Source organism: Chiloscyllium plagiosum, unplaced genomic scaffold (genome assembly GCF_037043375.1).
Source record: "Chiloscyllium plagiosum isolate Xiang-an unplaced genomic scaffold, Cpla_swu_hap1 HiC_scaffold_28, whole genome shotgun sequence".
Lineage (NCBI taxonomy): Eukaryota > Metazoa > Chordata > Chondrichthyes > Orectolobiformes > Hemiscylliidae > Chiloscyllium > Chiloscyllium plagiosum.
In genome coordinates this window covers 13,519,448-13,537,056 of record NW_028270166.1, presented here as the reverse complement: position 1 = coordinate 13,537,056, position 17,609 = coordinate 13,519,448, and the positions used below count along the sequence as shown (strand labels likewise).

The 17,609-nt window shown below is 42.1% G+C and overlaps 1 protein-coding gene across 1 annotated transcript in view; it reads right to left on the bottom strand.

The window, feature by feature from the left end:
- Positions 1-17,609, bottom strand: part of apc2 (APC regulator of WNT signaling pathway 2) — a 209,140-nt gene that overhangs the window by 111,502 nt on the left and 80,029 nt on the right. Inside the window, exon 2 of the mRNA XM_043721336.2 lies at positions 12,281-12,439. Within this exon, the coding sequence (XP_043577271.2) occupies positions 12,281-12,439 (159 nt within the window). The remainder of the gene's footprint in view (positions 1-12,280; positions 12,440-17,609) is intronic.

Below are 17,609 nucleotides of genomic sequence, written 5' to 3'. Positions count from 1 at the left end.
GGGAGCAAGATCAACTATCATGAGAATAAATCCAGCAGGATCCATTTCCGGAACTTTCTATAGACTGGCTAACCTAACACTGCCTACAACAATCAGATGGTGGGGCTAAGCGTCCGATTCCAAGCTGGCTGAATGGATGGAAGTGCAGCTCACTAATATCCTCTCCACTCCACACCCTTCTCAAATCTGACTGGTTGCATGGTATGATTAAATCATTCTTTACCTCTACTGATTAAATGTTGTGAAATGTGGGGAAGAAAATGTTTGACAGCAAATAACTGATCCTTTCACATTCTTATTTTAGCTAGTATCTTTCTTCCCTGTCTTCCTGAAAGCACTGGGGTAGACATTAAGGTGTGTCCAAGTTTTAAGCATAAAGGAGCACCAGATGCGATCCCTGCCCTTGAACCGTGAGAGCCCCAATACTGAGCCTAGTTTGGTGAGTGAACAGGTGAGTTGTGTAGAGCAACTGGGGAATCAGCAGTGAAGGTAAGTTCTGAACAAGGGTGACTGGACATGAAACGTTGACTCTGCTTTCTTTCCACAGATGCGGCTGAGTTCCTCCAGTGCTTTCTGTTTGTGTTTTAAGATCAGGCCATTTGCTGGTTTCCTAGATTGAGGCCTTAGGTCAACCTGGAGGTTTGGGAGACAAAAGAAAGCAAGCTGGCTGGAGTCAATTAGTGCCTGGGCAGGGGAATTAGTGACCATGTGAAGAATAAACATTAGGGGGATGGGGGCACAACCATTGCTCTTGGGGGTTGGGGGTAACACAACTGTTTGGGGGAGAAGCAATTGTTGATCAGAGACAATGGAGAGAAGACCAAAGAGATTGGTGGCCGATTAGTGAATGACCAACTATAACCGGAGAGGGAGGCCAAGGGAATTAGTGGATGCAGTCTCATTATTTTAGAGTGAGGTTTTGAGGAGCACCCCTGTTCCATAATCCGTACAGTATTTGGGGGAGTGAGCAAAGTCTTCCTGCTTTGTCTTTTGTGCTTTGTCTCAATTTGCAAACACAGCACGTGACAAGTGAGGCATTAAGACATTGGATAAACCAAAGTGCAAGACATCAAATTGACCTCTCGGCTGGTGGTATAAAGCTCTTATCCAATATCTAGCCATCTGCCACCTGCACCAAACAATAACAATTATTTTATGGTCATTTACCCTATTGATGCCTGTGGGACTTCACTGTGAGAAAACCTACTGCTGGGTTGTGACGTGTTTTGGGACATTTTGCCTTGCTTTATCAACGTCAATCCTTTCTTATATGATGAGCCAACCAGATGCTTGTGGTTAAGTTAGCTCTTGTGCCTAATTAACCAATATACTGATTCTTGTGGTACAGTGGTAGTGTTCTACCTCTGAGCCTGGAGACTCAGGTTCACATCCCAGAGATGTGTATTAATGTTGTTTAGAACATACCTACACTGTATGCTTTACATAACCAGCAAACATTGCCTGGAAAGTTTTACTATTTTAGTTTAATTTTGCTACCTTGGATAGTAAGTTGTCTTTAAAATCAGCTTGGCTGAGACCACACCTTCACCCCTGAATTTAAGTGGTGTATCTTTCAAAAGAAATTCAGCAATATTGAATGAATAGCTTGTTTCATTAGGCCACCACGGTGTGTCTGTGGAGCAACCAGACACATTGGACAGGATCTCTGAGCTGAGAACAAGGGTGGGCTGAGTTATGATGGATGTTGGACTTAAATTGGACAAGCTAGTTGATGTAATAGTATGCAGCTCTACTGTTAGGTTGCAAACTGCAGTAATTCAAGACCAATTACAAATTAGCATTGGGCAATAAATGTGAACCAAATAAACTTAAAGGGGAAAATGGGAGAAAACCAGTCAACACAAGCCAGTATTTCTGGTTGGTTCCCATAGCCCAGAGAATTAATCTCTTAACAGCACAGAATCCCGTGAACAGAGCAGTGAATCTTTGATCATTTAATGTTGTGTGCTGGAAAGAGTACAGGGATCCATGACAACGAACAGACATCAAAAAGCCTGAGCTGATAAAGTCATCTACAGTATCCTGAAACTAAAAAGGAAAATTCCCACATAAACAAACAAAGCAGTGACTGAAATGTCGTAACAGAATAGTTGGAAAGTTCATTTGTGTCAGTGATCGAACTCCAACAAAACCATCAGTGTTCCTCCACTGTTGCCTTACGATTACCCAACATGCAATGCTCGAGCAGAAATGTTGTCTGATGTTAGGAAGGCAGAAACCATTGTTTTCAGTCTCTGCTACCAAACTGTTGCCTCAGTTCTGGTTCCATCACTTTCCCTGGCAATAGTTTGAGATTAAATCAGTTATATTTTCAATATTGGTGCCTCATTTTACCCATAGATGAGTTCCCAACCACATACGTCACTAAGGGATGTGACCCACCAGTATTGGCAACCCCAATTTCAGCAACAATTTTGCATTAATCTATTACCTGCAAACAGTGAAATGTCCAGAGGCATTTCATAGGAATGTCATCAGACAAGGTTGACTCCACATCAGGGGAGGAGGTGACGCAGTGGTAACATCATTGCATTTTAATCGAAAATGCCAGGCTACTATTCCATCATGTAGGCCTGAATTCCACCAGGGTAGATAGTGGAATTTAAATTCATTTAAAAGTTGGCCTAAGTAAACCATGATTGAACCCATCTGATTCGTGAATGGTCTTTAAGGAATGTCACAGTGTGTGGTGGGTCCTTCAGTGCCCTCTGGAAAATGCTGGCCTACAGGATGTCCGCAAGCTTGTAAATAAATATAAAAGTAGAGATATTAAGACAAATGACCAACAGGATATAGTCAACATGTAATCTTTTAAAGGGCATCTCAAAGCAAGAAAGAGAGATGGAGAAAGGGCTATCCAGAAGTTGGGACCTACACAGCTTGAGACATAGTCTGAAATGGAACCTGTATGTGTTGGCAGCTAAGCTGTTTCCTGCCCAAAATGGTCATAATAATGTCATGTGATAGAACTCTTAAAGTGATAGTATGCCATACGTATACAAATGCACAACACTGGTGTCTTCTAGTTCTTAACCCCTCTGCCATTATGAATAGTGTCTCCCTATCAACTGCACCTTGACCCCAAACCCAGTTAGGCTGTACAAGTTGTTTCTGTATCTCCTATTTAATCCTATGTAATATACTTACGCAATTAAAATGTTTTGCATAGTGAGGGGAGGAATGTTTTGGTGTCTTCAACATCAGGCATGTTGCATCAACACTAAGTCACCCCCAGATCACATGTTAAAATTGTACCACTATATTACAGTAAGATTGGGGATAATGGATGTCAAGTGTCTAACTGACATTCCAAACAATCAGTTGGGAACCTTATGTCAATCCCTTCCACTCTTGAACTTACTGGAGGAACGTTTATTCGCCATGCTTGCTGGGAGCCTGACACTTGTCCTCTCCCACAATTCAGTGGGCCTGTCTGCCAAGCTCCCCACTGCAATGGGCTGCTTTGCATTCAGCTCAAGGATTTCAACATCCAACATGCCCACAGAAAAGCCGTTCCCACAAAGAGTGTAGCTTAGAGATGCCATTACAACTATATGGTCTTGATTCTGCACTAAACAAAGGGAGACTCTCTAAACAAAGAGACAGTGTAGTTTCACAGGATGGCTGATGTACTGTGTTCCACAAGTCTAAGCCATGTCTTCTTGCAGAATCTTACTGAGTGAGAAATTCACATTGATGGTATTGGTAAAGGAAAGGTTGGCAACTTCACTCTTCCATTTTAATGAAGACACTAAACCATTTACACAAACTAGCCACAAATGGCAAGTCTGTCTGAAACCATTAGATAGGTAATAAGCAGTAAATAATTAAGCATTCATGTAGCAAGCTCAGGACATGATAAAGCATTTCGCAGGTGAGAAGTACATATGAGGTGGAGTCACTGTCATATTGTAAGAAATTTGGCAGCCACATGTTTGACCAGACAGTTTCCAAAGACAGTAACAGACGAAAAGGAGCACTTCATCTTCTGGAAATTCAGTAAAAATTCTGTTGCCAAGGTGAGGCAGAAACTTAGATTACAGGAGCACTGCTCCCTCTCCACTGCAGTTAAAAACCTGGTCATCAGGTGGGAGGTACTCTCAGTGTTGCTGCATGTGGCACAGGTCTGACTCATTCTCAGAGCCTGCACCAGTGCAGTCACTTCATCTGGAGGTATAAGATGGACCCTGTCCACAGGGACACAAAGCTCTGGATAAGGGAGGTTAGGACATACCCAATGCCGTCCTCATTCTGCTGACACCTTTCTGTGTAGTTGCATCAAGCTGATGTAGACCCTTGGTATACAAAAATCAAGTGTCACTACATACCGAGGTTCTACCTGTCCCAGGTGGAGCAAAGGATGGGCCTGGCCTCACTGCCACAGAACACTCCTAATCATTGGACTGTTCCATGTCACCCGTCCCTCAGAGGAAAGTTTGCATCCTTGACCACAAATCCATCAGGAAGTGGTTAGCACACACAGTCCTTGAGACACTGCGGGAAAAGAAGGGTGGATCCTATTGGGTGGTTCCCTGAGCAGACTGTCAAAGCTACTTGGCAGAATGCCCCATCGCCAAAACTTTCCAACAAGCACCAAGACATCATTTGGATGGCGGTGAGAAGGGCACTCTCCACCACTGCACACTGCCCTCAAAGCACCCTGCAGGGGCTAGAGACTGTCATACATCTCCAGATGGAATGTGCTTTTGCAAAGCAAGTCGAGACAGAGTTGCACTGGATTTTGTTGAGGTTCATCCCAAGCAGCTCAGTGATGCAGGACTCTGTGCTCTACAGGTTGTTCCCTGGGACGCACACTAAGACATACATCAACAGTGACTGGAGGACCATCAACTCAGTCAAAGATACTCTTTGATCTGCCCAAAACCTGTTGGCATTCCAGAGCAAGGAGTTAACTCAACAGAGTTTTGCAGGTTGACATATTCCAAGGTCCAGGACTACATGCTGAGGGATGCACTAAAGTGGAGTGGCTGCTGCCATTGTCTAGGGCCTTTTTGCCAAAGTATAACAAGATTCAGTTCAGCTGTCAGACCCTCTTGTTGCGTCAAATTGAACATATAAGTTTCCTGCATCAGTAGAAAATGCCTGTTTTTTACAAGCTCTGAGAGATGTTGAATTCCAATGTTTTGTTTATTTCTTTTCTCTGCAAAGATTGTACAGAACTATCTTTTTACAAATGATATTATGAATAAAGTACATTTTTGACATAAAAAATGTCAGTGATGGATTTGCCAATTGGTTTGTGTTCAAAACTCTCAATGCTCCATGTGTATGCTAGAGTTATTGTGCAGCTTTAAAATCAATTTGTTTATAAAGAGCCCACACAGCAAGGTCACTTTAAATAATTAGAACTCAGATCTACAGATCATATTGTGTTGCAAACTCCTACACTTCTCAGTTATCCCCCTAGTATTCGTGACTGAATGGTTTACTTCTGCTCTTATGCCTTATGGTCCCTAATACCTTGTTTTAGGACATAACCTGCTGTTTACATTTACAATTCTGTTATTGCCATTTACACCTCCTTTAGACCCATTTTATCGGCTTTTACTTGTTCCATTATAACCTCATTTTTCAACGTTCTTCACTTAATCTTCCCTGCCTTCACCCTCATAATCTTTCCACATTGTTCTTTACTCCCATTGCACCTTTCCCTGCACCTATGCTTGGTTAAAATCAATTGTTTCTTGAGCAATTTCCAGGTCAGACATAGGGTCACAGACCTGCAACATTTTGCTGAGTTGTGCCTGGAACGCACTGAGATTGAGAGTGGACTCTAAACCCACTTGGACAGAGAGCAGGATGCACTGGTGGCAATTTTACTGATGGGTCCCAGTCAAATACACTAGAGGTGACATTGGAGCCTTGGAGGCAGGCAGGTAATACCAGAAGGTCTCTCTGAGCACCACTGAGCAGCCAGAAAAGAAGATCCCAAGCCCCACCTTGGGTAACTATTGGGAAGCCATCACAATACACCCAGCAGATGTTACACTTGACTAAGGTACTGGGAAAATGCAGGGGTGTATGGTGGGCATTAATGAGCCAGTTGCTTGAATAACAGGCCACTTGCCTCCAGTAACAGGAGGCTGAACCATTGCCTGCCCCTGTCCAGAATACTGAGAGGCCTGAATAGAGTGCACATGGAGAAGATGTTTCCACTTGTAGGAGAGACTAGGACCCAAGGGCACAGCCTTAGAGTGAAGGCTTTAGACCTGAGATGAAGAGGAATTTCTTCAGCCAGAAGGTGGTGAACCTGTGGAACTCATTGCCACAGCCTGGTGTGGAGGCCAAGTCATTGAGTGTATTTGAGATCGTGATAGGTAGGTTTTTGATTAGTAAAGGGATCAAAGGTTATGAGGAGAAGGCAGGAGAATGAGGTTGAGAAACATAGCAGGCATGATCGAATGGTAGAGCCAACTCGATGGGCCAAACAGCCTAATTCTGCTTTTATATCTTATGATATTGGCAAAAAAACTTCAGGCTTCTCTGTCATTGTTATTTCACAAACCTTCCTGCCTCCCAGTCTACCTCCAGAGGAATGGTAACATTCCAGCCAACAATTCTCTTCCCCTTACCAGAGATGCTGCCTAGCCTTCAGAGTATTTCCACCATTATATTATATTAGCTTATATTAGTCCCTGATGTGTACTTAGCCTTAATAAATCAAATGAAGAACTGGTCGGCAAGAGCCCTTATTCTCTGTAGTGTGACATTTGGTGGCCATCCTGCACTATCGACCTTGACTCTTCAACACGGGATCTCAATTCATAAAAGAGTTCTCCAATATGAAAAGGTAACATCAGACGACAGAAGTGAACTTATTCAGCAACAAACATAACTAGAAGCAGCTGTTTGCAGAAAACCTAATTTGCACTACCATGACTTCCTGGAATATATTACTGGAATCTAGATTGCTCTAGATATTAAATGGAAGATGGATTTGAGAGTGAAATAACTCGACAGAGGCCAATAACCCATCACCAAGTCAGCCTTTTTTACACATGCATTGTACTTGACACAGGAGTCTAGCTCCCTCACAGCCAGCTCTCAGAGTGAACTGAATCTCTAAGTGTCCAGTCTATATCTGTCAGCCAGGGCTCCCTGTTTTTTCCAGGTTAACAGGCCCAATCAGGGAACTCAGGGAGATCCATTTGACTGACCTCATTCGAATCTCTAGAGAGACATTTTTTTTAAGGGATGAATTCACAGAGCCACTGAAATATTAAAGTACTCTGAAGGCATTTGTTCTTTTCATCTCTCTTCAACTGAACAAATTAGAGTCAGAGAGGTCTGCAGCCCAGAAATAAATGCCTGTTGGCCCATCAGGTCTGTACTACTCAAAAACCACCTAACTATTCTATTCTAATCCACCTTCCAGTACTTGGCACAAGTGGAAATGGGTCTGGGTGGGTTACTCTTCGGAGGGTCATTGTAGGACTGGTTGGGCCGAAGGGCCTGTTTCCACAATGTAGGGAATCTAATCTAATCTAATCAAAGCCTTGTATCACATGTATAACATCTAAATACTTCTGAAATGTTATGAGGGTTTCTACCTCTATCACCCTTACAGAGAGTGAGCTTTAGATTCCCACGACAGTCTGGTTTTTGGGAGTTAGTTGTTGGGTAATGTCTGCTCAAATCTGCTAATGTCAAGAAAGAGGTTCTGCACCCAAGGTGACCCCACAGGCATTACTGAGGGGTATCGCTTCAAGTATGGCAATATGTGAATGGGTGTTACTGAATATTACAGTCTCACAGACAACAGTCCAGGTTCTACTACGTCTTTATTGAACTGGCTGAGAGACAGATGCCTGCAGTGAGTGCCTCACAGTAGAAGTGACATGACTACAGTAAGCCTTTAGTGCAGGAGTAATGATGCTGATAGTGTGATGATAATTGGAAAAATTTGAAACTAACTCAAAGTGTTGAAGTAATATCTATTGTCCAAGGTTACCTCCAATCAGGAGGATCTGTCAAGTGCTCAAATAAAACAAGTCATTTCTGATAACATTCAAAATTATGGGGCAGGAAGATGGCAGCTTTAATACTTTACATTAAAATGTCTCCCAGGTCAGTCTCAACTCTCATAGACATGGTGTAGGCCTGGCAAAAGGATATTAATGTTTCTGCATCAGAAGTCACTTAGCGTCAATGCAAGTTAATGGAATTGCTCAGCCAGTGTGTCCACTCTGTAACAGTGGAGAATGTAAAAGTAATGGCTCAATTAAGTAGCACTCCTGCTAGCACTGGTTTCCACCTCAGTGGCAAAGTGATATAAATCAGATGGTGATATTTCAGAGATCCACATCACACGCTGAGCTGCCTTAGCTCTCTGGAGGTAGAAATAGCACTATCAGAAGATCTAAGTGCAGATGCTCCTCGTTTGTTTGCAAGCTGTGCAGCATCACTCTCTCTCTCACTCTCTCTCTCTCTCTCTCACTCTCTCTCTCTCTATATCATTAGCTCATAGGGAGGTGGCTGGCACAGTAGAGACAGTGTAGCAACCACAAGAGAAAGCCACAAGATAGAGTCAATAGATGTGAAGCTGGAAAAGCACAGCAGGTCAGACAACATCTGAGGAGCATAACAGTCAACATTTATGGCCAGAACATTTCATCAGGACTGGGAGATCTATTGATATCCGTTGACTCTGGCTTCCTGCATCTGCAGTCCTTCCTATCTCCCAGCCACAAGTGAGAACTGTCCTGATGGCTTGTGTTTAAAATCGTGTCAGATATCTTTGGCTTTCGACGGCCACATTGAAGGGATGGTATAGAAAATTGAGAGGGTTTCATGTTTGCTGAGTATCCATTCTTTACTTTTAGAGTTTCCAACCCATTTGTGAGTGGGTGCATGTGAAAAAGAGCTATGTTATGTCATGATAGTGATGAAATATGGATTATTTATTTTCAACTGCCTTCATCTGATTTTAGTACCTCACAGCTTCAAGGTTTAAATGAATGTTAAAAAGAAGAAACGTGAATCTAAACTGGCTGCAAAAATCATCTGATCACAGATTAATGTAAGTTCAGGAAAGCAATATGGAATAAGCTACAAAATTAGCATTTTTTTCTAAAAGCATTGAAAATCAGTCAACTGAGTTAGGTGTCAAGAAACTGACTTGGAGTCATAGAGTAAATAGTCCTTTCGGTCCAACGCATCCATGCCAACCAGATATTCGACATTAATCTAGTTCCATTTTCAGCTTTTGGCTCAATTCTCTCTAAACCCTTCCTATTCATGTACCCATCCAGATGCCTTTTACATGTTATAATTGTACCAGCCCCCACTACTTCCTCTTGCAGCTTATTCCATTTACACACCATCTTTTGCGTGAAAATCTCCAATTTTAATTCACTCTTGCATGTTATGTTGCATATATTGGACATGAAAGTTTCCTGCAGTAATTCAACATGGAAACATAATGGAGCTAGATTCAAGAATACACTAATGAACCACATTTCAGTAGCTCTTCAGCAGAGCACCAGAAAGAGAAGGATTTTAAAAGGATTTTAAGAAATGCTTTCTCACTCTATCTCTCGTTCTCACTCTGTTTCCAACTTTCAAAAGCTAGCACTGGTGATTAAACAAATCAGAGAAATGTCCATTCACTAAGAAATCAAGTATTCTACAAATTTAGTTCCAGTTGAGAAGGTAAGACCTCAACAAACAACTATGTTGAGAATGCAACGCCGGAAAAGCACAACAGGCCAGGCAGCATCCAAAGAGAATCGATGTTTCGTCCATAACCCCTTCATCAACATTCCTGATGAAGGGCTTATGCCTGAAACATTGATTCTCCTGCTGCTCGGATGCCGCCTGACTTGCAGTGCTTTTCCAGCACCACACTCTCGACTCTGGTCTCCGGCATCTGCAGGCCTCACATTCACCTAGTTGATTCCAACAAAACATGTTCAAGTATAAGAAGTTAAAGATTCTATTCTATGTGTTTTATTACTTTTCTTTGGGTCAGTAAGTAATAAACTTCCTCTTTCTTTACAAAACGGCATGGTGGCTCAGTGGCAGGTGGCACGGTGACTCAGTGGTTAGCACTGCTGCCTCATAGCAACAGGGACCTGGATTCGATTCTAGCCTTGGGCGATTGTCTGTGTGGAGTTTGCACATTCTCCCTGTGTCTGCGTGGGTTTCCTCTGGGTGCTCCGGTTTCCTCCCACAGTCCAAAGATGTGTAGGTTAGGTGAATTGGCCATGCTAAATTGTCTAGAGTGCTCAGGGATGTGTGGTTAGATGCAATAGTCTGGGGTAAATGTAGACTAATAGAGTAGGGGAATGGGTCTGGGTAGGTTATTCTTTGGAGGGTCGGTGTGGATTGTTGGGCCAAATGGCCTGTTTCCACACTAGGGATTCTATGAAAACTAAAGATTAACAAGCATGTTGTCAGGGTTGGAACTATAGGGCGGAGCTGGAGCAATGGAGGCTGAAGGGTGACTGGACAGAAGTTTAAAAAATTATGAGGGGCATGAATAAACAAGATGTTTAACCCAGGGTAGGGGAGAATAAAACTACAGGGCATAGGTTTAAGGTGAGAGGTGAAAGATTTAAAATGAGCCTGAAGGGCATCTTTTTCATGCAGAGGGTGGTGCGTGTATGGAATGAACTGTCAGACAAAGTGGTGAAGGCTGGTAAAATTACTTAAAAGGCATCTGGATGGGTGCACCAATAGGAAGAGTTTAGAAGGATATGGGTCAAATGCTGAAAAATGGGACTTGATTAATTTAGGATATCTGGTCAGGATGGACGAGTTGGACTGAAGTGTTTGTTTCTGTGTTGTACGTCTCTATGGCTCAATAGTTTAAAGCTAGCTCCATCATTTTGATATCACAATCTGTATTTTAATTGAATTGTGACATAACTGCATGCTAAGGAGAAACAAAACATTTGCTATCAATGTTTCATGCCCATTGACCTTATGAAGGATCAGTGGACTGGAAATGTTGACTCTTTTTCTTTCTACAGATCCTGCCAAAACTGTTGAGTTGCTCCAGCATTTTCTGTTTCTGTTTCAGATTTCCAGCATTTGTAGTTCTTTGCTTCACTAAAATACTTGGTGTGACTGATCAAGAGGATTAAAAAGAAGGGAGGTGATTCGTCCCTCTTCACTTGGCGTAATAATTGTCATTCCCAATAGGGTCACTGTTCCCAAGAGATACCTGCGTATTTTGGCCTCCATCATTATTTTCTTTTATTTTCTTGTGCGGTGTAGGCATTGCTGGATTAGCCAGCAATTATTGCTCCAAGGAAAGTTAAGATATAGCTATGGGTCTGGAATTATGTGTAGGCCAGACCATGTAAGGTCCAGCTGCCATAGGCAGTTAGCCAAGCCTATTGTCAATGAATGTGAGAAGCTGACTACTGCTTATGGGACCTAACTGCAGCATAACATCTTAAGGACGGGATTGAGATAACTGGAGAGAAAAAATTAGTCAAATCTCATCAGCAGTTATAAATCTCCCACTTTTGCAGTTGCTTTTTTATTGCTCGCAACATGATGGATAACATTCATCCTTCCATCTCACCTGACTCATCCACTAATTCACATACACCTTGCACAAAAGTAAGAATTCATTCATAGAATTCACACAGTGCAGGAAGAGGCCATTTGGCTCATCGAGACTGCACTGACCTTCTGAAGAGGATCACTCTCAGAATCAGCCCCCATCCTATCCCCATTATCCTGGATTTACCACGGCTAACCCTTCTAACCTGGACACTATGGACAAGTTAGCATGGCCAATCCATCTAGCCTGCACATCTTTGGATTGTAGGAAGAAACTAGAGCACTTGGAGGATACCCATGCAGACATGGGAAAAGCATGCAAACTTCACACAGTCGCCCAAGGCTCTGGCTCTGTGAGGCAGCAGTGCTAACCACTGTGAACCATGCTGTGGTAATTGGAAATAATTTCTTAAATTTACAGGACTGTGACAAAGGAAACAACAATGGGAATCTTTGTTGATATGTAACAATTGCTCAACTTTAGCTTGCATGATACAATTGCCTCAGAGAATGACTACATTCACAGGCTTCCTCTATATAACCTAACAACAGGATCACTAACTGAGAACATTTGCAGGAATTACACAATTTGGTCCTTCACTTCTTCAATGCCAATGGTCTGGATAGATTTATATGGATTTGGCTCTGCTTTTCAACATGCAGCTATGTTAATCTTCAAGCAAATACATTCAGCTCAACCCAGGAACAATAACAGAATCCTCACCTTCATATCCAAGGTCTCTGTCTCAAGCTTCGATAGGTGGCAGGAGTTGTCCTCCAACTCTCGTCGTAGGTGAGAATTCTCCTTTCTAAGTGCCTCAACTTGTTTCACCAGATGATCGTAGGAAGATGTAGAGCCAGACATCCTGAGCTCTTCCAACACCTGCACAAGAAAAATATATCAATATTAACTTGTCCCAAAGTTGCAATAAAAAACCGCAGTCAAAACGCCCCAGTACCAATCCAGATCCAGAATTCATGGGACCTCCTACATTTCAAGAAAGTGAAAAAGGCACATCGGCACCTCTTCTTCCTCAGGACGCTAAAGAAATTCAGCACGTCCATTAGGCCTCTCACCCACATTTACAGATGCACCATAGAAAGTATTCAACTGGGTGTATCATGGCTTAGTACAACAATTGCTCTGTCAAGAACTGTAAGAAACTACAGACAGTTGTGAACACAGCCCAGACCATTAGCGAACCTCCCATCCATAGGCTCCATCTACACTTCTCGTTGCCTTAGCAAGGCAGCCAACATCAGAGACCCCTCCTACCCAGCAACATTCTCTTCCAACCTCTTCCGTTTGGAAGAAGGTACAAAAGCTTAAACACATGTGACAACAGGTTCAAAAACAACTTATTCCCCACTGCTATTAGACTGCTGAATGGACCTCTCAAATTTCAAATCTAATGTTGATCTTGCTTTTGTGCACCTCCTGTGCAGCTGTAACATGCCTTGGTCTGTTAAACACCCTATGATTTGTATGCCTTTGTATTTTGTACTGCATGCAAAACAAAACTTTTCACTGCATGTAGGTACATGTGACAACAATAAATCAAATCAAATCATCCAACAGTGCCTACTACAGAACGTGGGCACTGCCAGGATGTTTCGGAGCCCCCAGCTCCAGTTGGTGGGTCTTCCTCCTGGTGAGCGGCGGAATTCTCACTGTGAAGTTGCATTGCCAAGCTGCAGCGAGTAAGTGTTAACCCTCCATCCTCCCACAATGTTATACCCAACATTTCATTTATAAAAGTTCAGAAGCTCTCAACTCTGGTGTGTACCCAAGACATAGCAAAGATACTCTGATGCAATCAAACACCTGAATATGAGTTCTGAAGAAGGACCATATTTAACTCAAAATGTTAACTAGTGTCTCCACAAATGCTGCTAGACCTGCTGAATATTTTTAGCATTTCTGAAACAAAAACAGAAATTGCTGGAAAAGCTCAGCAGGTATGGCAGCATCTGTGGAAAGAAATCAGAGTTAACGTTTCAGGTCCAGACCAAAATGTTAATTCTGATTTCTCTCTCCAGATACTGCCAGACATGCTGAGCTTTTCCATCAATTTCTGTTTTGGTTTAGACTTTCCAGCATTCACAGTTCTTTCGGATGTTATCCAGCATTTTTGTTTCAGATTCCCAACTGCTGCAATATTTTGCTTTTGAATAATTGAAACCACAGTCCCTTGCTGAAAGGCAGAGAAAGATCTGCCAGGACTTTTCTGGAAATGTTTTGCATTGCATTCCTATTGCCAATATTGTTTGTATTAACCACATAGATGTAATGGGTGCAGTGGATTTAAGAAAAGACACCTTTCAATAGGTAACACATAGACTAGAATACAAGAGAGTCCAATCTCCTACTTTATAAAACTCATAAATAGTATTAAATGATTGAGAGTTCAATGAATTCAATGCGACAACATGCAATCTATGGAATTTAACAGAAACTGTAGCATGTGGGTGTAGCATTCATTTATATCCTGTAAATTAAAGAGACCCCATTTTGCAATGTATTGTATTTACCTGTGTGCTTGTGCAATCTTTTTATTATTTTATACCTTATTTTTATTTTTTTTCTTGTCTATAACTTTTGATTACCTTGTTTTAATTTGTATCTGAATCACAGTCCAGTACCTGCTAGTATGGTCATTTACAATAAACAAATTTTCTACCTATCTATTTCCACTTATCTGACTTTTGCTTTTACAAATGCTCATAGCCCTGTACCTTGTTTCCAACAATTTCTGTTTATTTCAGAATTCCCACATTTCTTAAAATATACTTTGCTATAAAGTAAGGAGGAAGGGATGGGAAACCTGCCTATAGAGAAAAATTGAAAAAAACCTTTAAAACTTACATATTCCTAGGTCACATGAACAAGCTACTAATAGTGTTCGGGCCAAACCATTATAGCAGATGTGTCACCTGCAACTATAATGAGTTGCAAACTGCTATCATCAGCACTTTTGCAGTTATCTTAGAAACTATGCAATTCAGCAATTAGATCTCCCATTCTACATGATGGAAATGTTGCTGGTTTTCATCATGCTCTGTTCTGAGTTGTCTTGGGGACACCAAATAGTACACAGACAGGTAATGCTCAAACCAGGCTCTTTTTGTTTAATATTCATGCTTATACTTTGGGATCGCTAAAGATCAACATTAATTGCCCATTTCCACTTTGACAATGAAAGGGTTGTGTGACAACCCTCTCAAGGCTGATGAGGAATCCTAGTTAATCTCCTTGTGGAGCTCATTGTGTATGAGTTCCCTTGGCAAAAGGTAATGGCCTGCCCACTTGGATCTCATCACCTGAGTCCTTTACTATGGCACAGTGTACTGTCCCTATCCCTGGACCAGAAGGATTGGGTTGAAGTCCCACCTGCTCCAATGGTATAAAATAATATCTCTGAACAGGTCGATAAGAAAAATAGATTAAATTAGAAAAACATTTTAAAATTTGATAGTGCAAACTCACTACCCCTCTCTCACCTGCATTACCTGTAATGGGCTTTGTATGTAAATTTCTAATTGGCTACACAGATGTAGTAGTGGTGGTCTATAATAGTTAATAAAAAGTAATGGTGATTTAGTGGTGAAAAATAAACCATTCGGATTTGTGTGATTACACATCTGGATATTAAAAAAATAAAGACCCAACAGTGATTTGGTGGTGGGAAAACTATTCAGTTGTATGTAAGAGCATCTCTGGTTATATTAAAAACAGACAGACTCAGGCTGCTCTGTGTCTCTCCCTACACCTAGCATCTAAGAACACCAGCACTGAAAAGTTCCGACGGGTTAGTGTTGATGACTACAATGACAACAGCTATGTGACGAGGAAGAAGGCGGCAAGAACCAGCTAATAGAGACATAGAGTCATAGAGATGTACAGCATGGAAACAGACCCTTCAGTTCAACCCATCCATGCCGACCAGATATCCTAACCCAATCTAGTCCCACCTGCCAGCACCTGGTCCATATCCCTCCAAACCCTTCCTATTCATATACCCATCAAAATGCCTCTTAAATCCCCACAGTATGGAAACAGGCTATTTGGCCCAACAAATCCACACTGATCCTCTGAACAGCATCTCACCCAGATCCATTCTTTGACCCTATTCCTACATTTCCGGTGGCTAATGCACCCAACCTACACATCCCTGGACTCTATGGACAATATAGCCTGGCACGCAGACACAGGGAGAATGTACAAATTCCACACAGAGTTGCACAAGACTGGAATCGAACCCAGGTCCCTGATGCTGTGAGGTAGCAGTGCTAACCACTGAGCCACTGTGCCACCCACCCCAGGCAAGCTTATCTGAATGTTGCTCTCCGAGCAACACTAAAATCCTCCAATTAATACAAAGATAAGGACAGACCAGAAAATGCTGTTCTTAAAGCTATGACTTAAAGTCACAGAGATGTACAGCACGGAAATAGACCCTTTGATCCAACCTGATCAAGTCTCCTCCCTCTAAAATAGAGGAATGAGACCAAATTAAGTGTCCTAACGTATTGTTGTATTGAAATAATCAGTTTGGAACCTGTAGTTTTCCTGCAATTTTCCCATTTTATTTCCTTTCGCAATGGAAAAACAAGCTCTTGACATTCTGACACTAACTGCTAAGAACCAAGGTCTGAGCTACAACAGACAGGTGAGTGTTAAGTCACAGCCTTTTAAGTAACAATAGGCTAGTTTACCCCAAGAATAATAAGTCAGTTATTATCTTCCAACATGACAAGAGGAATTAAATTCTCGCTTTTTAATTTCAATGTTGACCAAACGTGAGTGAAGATGAGTAAACCAGATTTAATTTCAAAGCCAACATGAAAAATATGGGAAGGTCTCTTGTGAAGGAGAACAAATCCTTCGCTCAGCACAGATTTCCCTGAGGCCCAATGAATCATGATGCTCAAGGTGGCTGCTTGACCCAGAGAATGCCAGACACCTCTGGTGTGCACACATTGCCATAGCTACTGTTAATAAGAAAAAGAACATAATTCACTCGTCAAGAGAAAATAAAGCTCCCAAATGAAATTGCAATGACCATAATTTGTGTTTATATTTACTGGGAGCACTTGCATATAACTCAGATGTTGTCCTAAAGCCATCTCGTTTGCGCATATAGAGAGATTGTAAATGTTCTTGGTGGGTGGTTCATCATTAGGAAATGAAGTAGGAAACTGAAATGTTCCTCACAGTCCCATAGACCGCGCTCCCCAGATGTGTATAAATCATGGTACAATGTTACATTCAGTGAAAGCCTGCTTGCATGCCCTCAACATGATATAAAAGAGAAAGGAAAAGAAAAATGGTTAAAGTGCTTTTGAAGTATAATCATGAGTGATATTAGATTAGATTAGATTACTTACAGTGTGGAAACAGGCCCTTCGGCCCAACAAGTCCACACCGACCCGCCGAAGCGTATACCACCCAGACCCATGCTCCTACACTTACCGCTTCACCTAACACTACGGACAATTTAGCATGTTCAATTCACCTAACCTGCACATTTTTGGATTGTGGGAGGAAACCGGAGCACCCGGAGGAAACCCACGCAGACACGGGGAGAATGTGCAAACTCCACACGGAGAGTCGCCTGAGGCGGGATTTGAACCCGGGTCTCTGGCACTATGAGGCAGCAGTGCTAACCACTGTGCCACCGTGCCGCCCATATGTAGGAAAAATAACACACAAATTTCTCCCAGAATTCCTATGGTAGTAAAGGCACTCGGCCAGGTTTTCTTGATGTCGAGACATGTCCGGAGCCATTTGAAAATGAGTTGCAGGATCTGATTTCACAATTCCCATCCCATTCCTGGTACCAGCAATTTTTGTCCACCGGACTAATTTTGCAGGTACAAGCTTACACCTTTCACCCCCATTGCATGGGCACGTGCCTCATAGTCTGCGGAGTTTTCCTGGAGATGTGCAAGTTTCACCATGTCTCATGGTTCACGGAACCTCAGAAGGGTCATGAACCGTAATCTAAATTTTGTAATCTTTTCAAAGGTCAGTTCAAAACCCATGTCTTCCA